At 32.8% G+C, this 11,542-nt stretch overlaps 1 protein-coding gene across 1 annotated transcript; it reads right to left on the bottom strand.

Moving 5' to 3' along the window:
* Window positions 1-3,736: 3,736 nt before the first annotated feature.
* Window positions 3,737-6,064, bottom strand: LOC133777543 (transcription factor NAI1-like). Its single transcript, XM_062217207.1, has 4 exons — window positions 6,026-6,064; window positions 5,264-5,908; window positions 4,647-5,018; window positions 3,737-3,805 (listed from the first exon to the last, which is right to left on the bottom strand). The coding sequence occupies exons 1-4, from the start codon at window positions 6,062-6,064 to the stop codon at window positions 3,737-3,739; spliced, it is 1,125 nt and encodes a 374-aa protein (XP_062073191.1).
* Window positions 6,065-11,542: the final 5,478 nt, after the last annotated feature.

Raw genomic sequence — 11,542 nt, 5'->3', positions numbered from 1 at the left:
ACTCAGTTAACGACCTGGCAGGTTTCCTTTGTAAATCTTCCCAGAGAGGACTTCCTGGCATTACACCAGCCCGAACTTCCATTAAGTGACCACTATCGTCAACATCTCGAGCTCTAGCCACTTGTAAGTTAATCCTTGTAAAGTAACCTTTTAGTGACTCGTTAGGTTGTTGCTGGACATTGGTCAGGGCTAAGGCCTTGGGCCTAATGCCAACCATAGCTTTAAATTATTTCTTGAAATCTCTTGATAATTGGTCCTAGGATGCGATCGAATGTCTTTTGAACTTTTCAAACCAGTTTTTTGCTGGTCCTGTGAGTGTGGCTAGGAAAACAATACATCTAAGCTCGTAACCTACATTGCTGGCTCGCATAATGTTGAACGTGCTCAGATGGCTATATGGATCTGAATCACCATCAAATGGTGGGACATGAGGAATCCTAAACCCCTGAGGAAACGGGGTGTTGGAGATATGAGGGGCAAATGGCTTGAGCTCCTCATTGAACTCTTCATCCTTCTCCCTACTACGTTTGTTCTGCAAGAGCCTGAATGCTCTCTCCAACTGTTCAATCCTTTCTTGGACTGGATCTACGAGAGGCCTAGCCTAGACCTGAGGGGGATGGTTATCGTTGATAACAACTCCAGCTCCGTGTCTCGGTGCAGGATTGTAAATCGGCTGTTTGCGACCATTTAGATGATCTCACGGATCTGGATTTGGGGGATTATCACGTCCCCAATTATGGTTTAAGTGTTCCCATAGATCAGGGTGATCTCCTCGATTCCCAGCATTCCTTGGCTCTGTGGCGTAAATACTCACGAACCTAGTGTAATTCGAGCTTTCACTTAAATAGCTTGCTGCTCGGTTATTACGAGGTGGGCCCTCTGATGGCCTCCTTGTCCCAACAGTTTGTGATCGTGACATTTGGCTTCTCGTAGGTTGAGGAGCGCTACGATTTCGGGCAGCTTATCCTTGTTCGTGCCTAGCCCATCGATTCCTATCTTGATGGGCAGGTCGCGAAACCTCCTGAACCGGCGAGGGATGCCTTATTGGTGATGGTGAGTATCTTATGGGAAACGGTGGCTATCTCCCATTGTTGGGCCTAGACTGTCCCGAATATGCCCGGTCAGGCTTTGTGACGTTCTGTGCAGCACCAGGATTTGGGGTCCGAGCCATTGAGGGGGTTCAGTTATTCCCCGCTCCTGTTTGTGCTTCTTCAGTCTGGTTGGTGGTACCCTAAGCCCGGTTACTCCTCCAAAATCTTGGCTGAACAGGCTGGGACGCTGGTGGCAGCGCCTGCTCTGCCCTTCTAGCAGTCGTGTTCATACGAGGATGTCCCCTAGGCCTACGAGGAGGGGCCTGGGCGCCAGCAGCCAGTCTAGCTAATTCTACATTGCGTTTCGTTGCTTCTGCCAACTGTTTGCGCAGTTGGAAATTTTCAAGTTCCACAATTGGAACATACATCTCAGGATTGTAATACATGTCCTCATCAGGCCTGGGGGCAGGCAACCCTCGAGAGTTGGATGAGTCACTCCTGCCTTCGGGATCGGGATCTACCATAGGTTGTTTTCCAGGCCGTCGTGGGTAATCCCCATTATGAGGAATTTCCTCCTCAGGTATATTGGGATTACTTGCGGTGACCATTGATGATCCGAGATGCTATCTAATTAAACACACTCACATCTTGTTTAATGGCTCTCAATGAAAGCACCAAACTGTTGACGCCATTTTTCGTCAACTTAAGAAAGAAGAGCGATTAAACAAAATATACCAGAGGAAGAAAATTAAAAGAATGTAGACAAGATTTTTTATATGGTTCAGTAGTTAAAATCTACCTAGTCCACGAGCCTATATTATTAATTCTTAGGAGTTTTCTGGAAACTTTCAAAGAACAATTGCCTAGAGTTTTCTCTCCAAATCTCAATTTTTCGGTCCTTTACAAATGAATTATCCCTCTCTATTTATAGAGAGGTTTTCATAATTGCTTCCCACATATTTCGGGAAGATATTTGGTAAATCAAATAATATAATGCCAATAAATGCATTAGTTACTATGTACACGGCAATATCTCATAAAATGTGGGATTGAGTAACAAATTATATCAGATCCCTTAAACATAGGGAATTTATAACAATAAATACGTTCACACCCAATCGACGAGCTTAGACACCAGATCCATGCGCCTTCGAGACCATTTGCCTATTACGAACTTGTCATCTTACTTCGCCTATGCTCCCACCAATTAACCATTGATGAAGCTGTCACCTTCGAGCTTACAGCTCTTGAGCTCGAACCATCTTGTTTGAGGGCAATAGATGCATCAAGAAGTTTATACAAGTGTTGACCCTTGCTATTGTGAGTTGTGAGCCTATCTCATAAGCTCGGAGCACCTTCAAGGCTACATACTGCTCGAGCTCACGAGGTCGTCATTTACAGCGAAACTGTCTCTGACTGGTGGATCACATGATGATTGTGTTTATTTCGAGCTTACGTCGTACGAGCCTGAATTTCGAGATCAAGATTCCTATTCTCGAAATCTGGGTGTAATATTTATTCATTTACATATTTATTTCTTGATTTAATTTGAATTAAATATAAAATAATAGATTAAAATTAAAACACTTGTATTAAAAATATAAATAAAAACATTATATTTCTTAAACAATTTCAGAGCCTATCTGTTCTAATATTAACTCTTTTTAATCTATTTATTTGGCTGGTTTTGTAATTTTGTTCATAAATTATGCATGTAATAAAGTTGCTTATTAGCATTCTTATTTGGTGTTAAGTGTACCAACAAATTGGTTGAATTATACTCATCTTTTAATTTTTCAGTGTTGAGAATTTGAATTAATAAAGATTGTGATCTTTTTACTTTTTCTTTTTCTTTTATACAATAGATAAATATAATTAAAGATACTCGACATTCTACAATTATTAGTCTGACCTTATGAAAAATGAACTTTCACTTTTTTAAACCTTCTTTTTAATTATTTATTCACTTTTTTTTTTTTTTTTTGGATAAATGGAGTGAAAAATCTAAAATTTCTTTCGAGCTCTTCAGGGAAAGGTACGTGGGGATGGATTAGTCCTGCTCTTGGATTGGTCCCGGTGCATATCATTTATGTAATTTTGTTTTTTAATTACTTCAATAATTCTTAAATTACTTAATTATAAATACAATAGTTTCATACACATACATACTGACCAGCATTAATTATAAAAGTTTATATATATATATAAAGGGACTATTATAGTTAGGACCGTATTTTGTACCCGTTGGTAGGAATATTTTTTGTTGTTTATAATTCTTCAATTTTTTTTTATGATAGTGTATATTGTAATTTTGAGAGATTTTTCACAAATTTTTAAGTATTCTAAATAATTTTGGGTGCCGAAATTAGGATTCAAATAATTTATACGCGTGTCTAATTTTTTTTTATGCGCGCGTGAAAAAAATTATTTGAATTATAGTTTCAGTACCATAAATTATTCATAAGTTTTTAAAAATTTGTGAAACATATTCTATTTCTATAATATATACCATCAAATAAAAAAAATTATAGGTGTATCAAAAATTAAGAAAAAATTCCTAGGTACTCTTTAGCATATATAAATATTATATAATTATTATTTAATGATATATAAATCGGAAGCAAATAATTAGTCATCACATGAACATAATAGTTTTACAATTCAAAAAAATTATATGCGTAGGTGTCTACGTACGTACGTACGTACTACATGAGCAAAGCCTGTCTTAAGTTTTCTTTGAGCTCGTTGTGAGTCATGCAGAACTCAACGTCCATCTGCAAATACATGAAGAATCTTCTGATAGATTAGTTGGACGTGAAATAAAAAGTTGATCAACAAATAAAACTAATTAATTTCACCATGCATTAAGTTTTGTGTATTATTTTTCTTCTTTAAGAGAATACCATGCATTATATATATATATGCACCGACCATAATTATACGGCCGTTGATTGGATGATGTATTCACACATACTTTAATTTTCTGTCTAATTATTTGCATATATCATGCACGTTGAAATCACACACTATACATATTAATTTAAATGATATATATGTCAAGAAAGCAGTATATATGCATTTGTTTTAGTATACATAACTATTTCTAATAATCAACACACGATACACAGTACTGTTGCGTATATCAGCTAATAGTATTTGTAATCTAGAATCATGTATAATAAAAAGGATGTACATGTAAATATTTCGTTGTTTATTGATTAATTAAAGTATATTACTTATTACGGTTTTTTCTTAAAGTTTCAATTTGAGTGATTAAGCCTGACCTGAAATTCTACTTTCTTATCAATTAAGTTTAATATTGACTAACAAAAGTTACATTTTTATAGAATAATTTTTTTCCCCAATATATATTAATTCTGATGCTATAATCAACAGATCGATGAGATCAGCACTTACGTTCGTAATTTTTCTGCAAATTTTTAAAATTTTGCTAGTGTAAATTAAGGATTTAATGATGAATAGACTATTGCACATCTAAAAAATTAATTACTAAAATCAAAATTTTGAGAACCAAAGTGTAATAAGTGGCGTAGTTCCGATGAATATAACGATCAACGAGTTCTATTAATTTTATACAAGCAAGTAAAAATTTACCTGAGCAACGATAGTTATATCAATTGTGGAACTCCCTAGAGGCAACGCACTAGTATTGACAATTGTGAGGTGAAGGTTCTCTATTTTGGTGAGTAAGTTGGCCAAATTACACCCTCCATATTGCTTCTCGCAGTAGATTCTTATCAAAACATCCTTGTTGGAAACTCTGGCCTCAATTTCAGACAGTGGCTGCAAAACCATGTCATTATCAGACGAAGAATCTTCGACGGCACACAGCAGAGATTTCTTCATTAAAATGACTGATTCATGGTTTTTGGTTTTCATTTCTTGTTGTTCCTCAAGTGTCCTTACTCGTTCTTCAAGATGTTTTACATAATTGATAGCATCTCCCAGGACAGAAGCCTTGTCCATCTGTTAAAATTATAAATGCACTATTGGTAATGATTTTGTGACATATATTCCTTCGGTAAAAACAGATCCTTAATTAGACCCTACATTCATTAATTAAAGAGTAAGACAAAATCGATGTATATATACACACTAGTACGTATTGAGATCCCATAAAAAAAACTAATATAACATTCCAGCTAGGTACTACACTAGAATTATAGTCATATATCATGCTAAATTATTAGTTGGCATTTATAATTAAGTACCTTCTTTAGACCTGGAATAACAGCAGAAAGAGCTATAAACTTCTGATTGAGCTTCTCTCGTCGCTTTCTTTCAGCTATAACATGATCCCGAGCATGTAATGGAGACCTAGTATTGGTACTAATCGAACCAACTCTTCGAACCCCTTGCTTATTATTACATTTTTGGGTACAATTTTGAGTTTGTTTGGGTACGTAAAATTGATCCGAGGTAGTAGCAGTAGTAGTACTCCCCCAGTACTCAAGATAGTAGTTCTTCTCAGAAGAAGGCACCAGCGCAGTCGCAGTCGCGGTTGAGTTTGAGCTTGAGTTGTTGAACGAAATTAAGGCCGCAGAGGAAGAAGTAGTAGTAGTAGACACCATCTTGGCAATAGGGGCGGCCGAAGTGCGAGAATTCCAATTGCGACTACTCTTAAACTTAACCCTTTCTTTATCGACCGGCAAAGAAGATTTCGTGGTTGTATTTTGTTGATAATTACTGCATATTGTGGGAGTGTGAATGTTGCCCTCATCCGGAGAAGAAGATTGAAAATAATTGAGCTGTTGTTCATGATGATGATGATCACCATCATCTTCAAGATCAATTAAATCTAGACAGTCCATATCGTATTGGTCACACATGAAATTACTTAAGGCATCATTCATTTCCTACAGTTAGTAATTAAAATACAGCTTATTTGCGATGCACAGCCACAATATGCAAACATATATATATATATATATAATTAGTCTAGGAGGTAGAAATAGTAACTATAGTAGTCTTACCAGTTCATCAGATAAACATTTGGCTGATAAGATTTCCATAATCGATCAGAGCTTCGATCTCACTGAATGTGAATATGTTAGGGCTGTAAATATGCGTTGAAACTATTTACGATTAAAATTCAAGAAAATTGAGAAAAACGAATATACTAGTTATATAGCTGGTGACTATATATAAGACAATATTTGTAGGTCAAACATACAGTATATGCAGGGCAACTCTTGGGAAATGAAAGGCAAGAGATTGGGATAATAGCTCAAAGTAGATCGAAAGTCAAATAAATATTTCGGATTTAAAATTTTACAATATAAGAGATAGAGTAAGATGAAAAACCTAAATTTAAGGACCTTAAAAGTCAAACATGAGCTTGACAAAAAGATCAAACTTCAATTATTTTATGACCAAAATATCTTATGTATAGGTTTTCAACACTGAATTTTCTTTTTCTGCAATTACCTTCAAATTAAGAAAACCAAGACGCACACACTCGATCTTTCTTAATTCCGGTTGGTGATCGATCATAATAAAGAAACCTTTGTGGTCTTAATTATATATATAATATTAGTGTTAAACGCGCTTAAAATGATTACCAAACTTTATAATCACAAAGCTATAAATGAATAATCAAGGGTTACGCGGTCCATGTACGTACGGTGTAGACTATTCTCTTTTCTAAAAATCAAATTATATTTTTGTTTTTTTGCCTCTCTCTCCCTCGAATTGTTCATATGGACTCTTTTCCTTAGTCAACAGGTAACTCTTTTCCACCTATATATACTTGGTCGTTCATATAAATATTATGACATTTATTAAATGATAGTCACATTTACGTACACATATCAATCATATATTAGTATTAAAAAGAGCACGAATAGTTGCACATTTAATAAACAACGCATTGCCTATCTAGGATACGTATAATATAAATTGATGTACAATATAGTGGTCTCATATAAATCAGCAAGTATAATTGAAAAATAATATAGGACTTGATCACTACTTAATATTCTTATTCAAAAGATCGATTAGCTGATTGAGAAAGGGAGATAGGTCATTTATTCTTATTATAATTAATAAAACTCCATCGTTATCTTTCCCTTTTCTATCAAATAAAATATGATCGAGACTTTATATGGTTTGTTTTGCATATGCAACAATTGAATATGTATACTAATTGTTGGAAAAAAAATTGAGTGAATGAGAAATTGTTGCCTAAAATGGTAATGATTCAACAAATCATTTCGAATAAAGATGATATTATCTTAATATTATGTGATTTATTCTGATTGACACTACATGAAAATACGTTTTTAGAGGCGGAAATATTACCAGCGGACTAGGTCCGCTTGTATTGTATAGGTCATTAGCGGCGAAGTACTGGATCCGCTACTAATAATGAGGAAATTAAATTAAAAAATTAATTTTTTTATTAGCGACAGACTTATCCATTATTAGCGCGCGAGTAGTCCACTGGTAATACAATGCCCGGGAAATGAGATAGAGAACGGTTTCAAATTTATTAGCGACAGGTATTCTCCATAATTATCAGTGGAATACCCACCGCTGATAACATTAGCGGTGGGTCTATATCCACCGGTAATAACCCTTGTCCCAGCGGGTTATAGTGATAGCGTCGGGTCCCGCCACTAATAGTGTATTAGCGGTGGCTGAATATTAATAGCGGCGGATCCCCGCTGGTAATAATGTTATATAGGAAAAATTGGTTCGTCCGTCCCTCCCGATTCTCCTATTCTCACTCTCCCCCGATCTCTCAACTTCGGTCTCTCTCTCTCTCTCACTCACAATCTCAAACTCTCATAACCTCAATTGACAGCATAGGCTTCTGCATTTGGTAGAGAAGTGCATCGAACTTATGAGGTAATTTCAGTATTTTTGTGATTTAGTTTTAGGTATTTTTCTCAATTTGAAATTAGATTTGTTTTATTTTCCTTTCACGGGTTGTTCTCCAACTTTTAATATATTCTTATAGATTGGGGATTGGAAAACCCTATCCAATACAGGTTCTAGTTTGTTTGTCTAGCAATATTTGTGATAAATTTTTTATTTTGTTTCTTTTCTTTTTTTTGGTGGGAAAGCTTTATTTTTGTTTAGATTTATTTGTTATGGGTTTGTGTTACTCTTCAGTAGTAGCGAATGGGTTGAATATTTGGGAATTGTTTTGGCTGTGTAATTGTTTGTATGAGTAGTTGTATATTTCGTCATTCCATCTTGTTTTTTTGTTACAATTTTGAGTAAATATTTTCCTATTGAAAAGAATGAAGAGTGAATGGAGCAACTAAGATGGCGTGTAAAAGTTATTGGTTTTTATGATAGACTAATTTTATTTTATACAAATTATCATCAATTTTTATTGCGTTTTTAGAAGGTGAATGAATGATGTGTATAGTGAGGTAGACCATTGCATTTTGGACTGAGTAGTGTCGTTTTTTGGTTTCTATTTCTTACTTTCTATGTTTGTAGAACTTACAAGTACACGAATTTTTTTTACTTTGTTTCTGTAACAAATTATCATGATTTTTGCTTTTAGTGTCACTCAAAATTGTTGCTGAAGCTTTCTTGTTTTGTTTTTTTTTTACTTTGTGTTTTCATGCTTTTTTATCTTTGACAGATAACACAATTAAATGAACCTATTGAGGTTAGAATTACATAGTTGAATACTGGAGGCCTTCTAACAAGAATCGAGGTTAGAGTGTTGGGTTTCTATGTAATTGCTTATTCATTTAATTTCTTTTGTTGTCTAATTGATAACAAATTTAATTCTTATTTTGCAGGGTTTGAGAGGTTTCATTCCCAAAGCTGAATTAGTGAATAAAATAAACAACTTTGGTGACTTGAAAGAAAAATTAAGTTGAATCTTCTAGATATTTTCTTGTTTTAATCTTGCTTACTTGTAGATTATGATTTTTAATTTAGCTACACAAATGTATTTTACACACTACAAGAAAAAACGTTTTTAGAGGTGGAAATATTACCCGCGGACTTTGTCCGCCGGTAATGTATAGGTTATTAGCAGCGGAGTACTGGGTCCGCCGCTAATAATGGGGAAATTAAATTAAAAAATTAATTTTTTTATTAGCGGCGGACTTACCCATTATTAGCGGCGGGTAGTCCGCTGCTAATAATACAATGCCCGGGAAACGAAGAAGAGGACAGTTTTAAATTTATTAGAAGCGGGTATTTTTCCCTTATTACCGGCAGACTATCCGCCGGTAATGTTATTAGCGGCGGGCCTTTATCCGCCGGTACTAACCCTTATACTGGTAGATTATACTGATAGCGGCGAGACCTGCCGCTAATAATGTATTACCGGCGGGAGAATTTTAATAGCGGCGGATCTCTGCCGGTAATAATGGTATATATGAAATTGGTTCGTCCGTCCCTCCCATTTCTCCTCTTCTCTCTGAAAAAAAATTCTCCTCTCAGTCCGAGCACCACCACCCATCCGCCCCTCCGTCCGAGCACCACCACCACGCCACGCCGGAGTTTCGGACCCCACACCCCTCTGTGGTTAGTGTCGTTTTTTATTATGTATTTTTTTTATTATGAGGCATGTTGTTAGAGATTGGACTACATACTGTATTACTGAAGTTTTATTATTAGTTTGGAATTAAAGAAAAATTACTGTTTGCTTATAGATAGAGACTAATGTAGCAATTGTAGTTTGACTAGTGGTTATAGAGATAAGCCCAATTCGAAATTTTAGGCCGAAGAAATAGAGTATTAGTAGTTTTGTTTCACAGTAACTAAATATCATAGAATTTATACAATTAAATATTATAAAGTAACATAGTTTTTTTTTGGCAATTATATATTTTGAAGCAATATTGGGTCTTTTACACAGTGAGGATTTGGTTTAGCAAGAGCGATTGGATCTCAAACATAGGTGTTCGACGTCTAAGGTATTGGTCATTTGTTGTGTAGTGGAAGTCAGGTATTTTCTTACAAGAGAATTCATATATATATATATATATAAATATTTATATATAACAGAAAAGTAGTGGTATTATTCTTGTGGATATTTTTATTTTTAAAAAAATCGTAATTATATTTGGTATATCTTGATGGTATATATGCTACTTAATTTGATTGTTAGTAAAGCTTAATATGCATGTTTCTCTTTTTTAATGTTATATTGAATAATGTGTTACACATTACATATTTAATAATGTTTAATTAAATAAAGAAGAAATTATTTTAATTTGTTTATTAAATATTATTATCTAATATTAACTAGTATTAAATTATTTGAATATAGAAATTGAAAATTTTATTTAATAAAAGTTTTTACAATTAATAATGATTAATTAAAAATTACTACATATCTTATAATAATTTATTTTTTAATTTTTTAATTAATTAAATAATAAAAGTTTGATTCAACATTATTTAATTAAATAATTTAATTTACTTTTTATTAAATAACATTATCTAATTGAATAATTTAATTTAATTTAATTTAATAAAAGTTTTAAAAATTAATAATGATTAATTATATAAATAATGAATTATTTTAATTTTTTTATTAAATATTATTATCTAATATTAACTAGTATTAAATTATTTGAATATAGAAATTGAAAATTTTATTTAATAAATTTTTTTACAATTAATAATGATTAATTAAAAATTACTTCATTTCTTATAATAATTTATTTTTTAATTAATTAAATAATAAAAGGTTGATTCAACATTATTTAATTAAATAGTTTAATTTATTTTTTATTAAATAACATTATCTAATTGAATAATTTAATTTAATAAAAGTTTTAAAAATTAATAATGATTAATTAAATAAATAATGATTTATTTTAAGTAATTATTTTAATTTGTTTATTAAATATTATTATCTAATATTAACTAGTATTAAATTATTTGAATATAGAAATTTAAAATTTTATTTAATAAAAGTTTTTACAATTAATAATGATTAATTAAAATTACTACATATCTTATAATAATTTATTTTTCTGTCCCGATATGCTTGTGATTGATGGTTGTTGACTACAACCATCAATTACAGGGATATCGACACAGAAATGATAAGTTTAAAATATTAATAATAAAATAATGAATGATATTTTTTTTTAATTTGAATAACATTATCTAATAAAACATCATAAAATAACATAAGATATTATAATATTGCATAAGATTTCAAAAATGATAATAAATTTTTTTTGTTATCCATGCCTATTCACATTACTAAAACTCAAAGACTCTTGTAACACTATAGATGGCGATTGACAAGACGTGGACAACATTGAGAAACTTGTCAAGAATATTGTTATGGTCTACAATCTTTTTTGACGATGGCCTCGGAACATAAGGATTCTGGTGGAAGAATTCGGTGTCCGTGTGTCAAATGCATAAATAATAGGCTTGAAATTTTACCTGTTGTCGAAGCACATGTATTCGATACGGGATTTTATCAAGGTTATGAGAGGTGGATTTATCATGGGGAATCGGAACTAGATGTTGTTGATGAGGTAGTTGATGAT

Source organism: Humulus lupulus, chromosome 1, assembly GCF_963169125.1.
Source record: "Humulus lupulus chromosome 1, drHumLupu1.1, whole genome shotgun sequence".
NCBI lineage: Eukaryota > Viridiplantae > Streptophyta > Magnoliopsida > Rosales > Cannabaceae > Humulus > Humulus lupulus.
Note: the sequence above shows the minus strand (reverse complement) of the source record. Positions and strands in the feature narration are given on the sequence as shown.

Excerpts from the sequence above, each read along its gene's own strand:
- LOC133777543 (XM_062217207.1), bottom strand. The coding sequence starts at position 6,064 with ATGGAAATCTTATCAGCCAAATGTTTATCTGATGAACTG. Across the intron at positions 5,019-5,263 it reads TTATTCCAGGTCTAAAGAAG|ATGGACAAGGCTTCTGTCCT; the intron begins GTACTTAATTAT and ends TAATTTTAACAG. Across the intron at positions 3,806-4,646 it reads ATATAACTATCGTTGCTCAG|ATGGACGTTGAGTTCTGCAT; the intron begins GTAAATTTTTAC and ends ATGTATTTGCAG.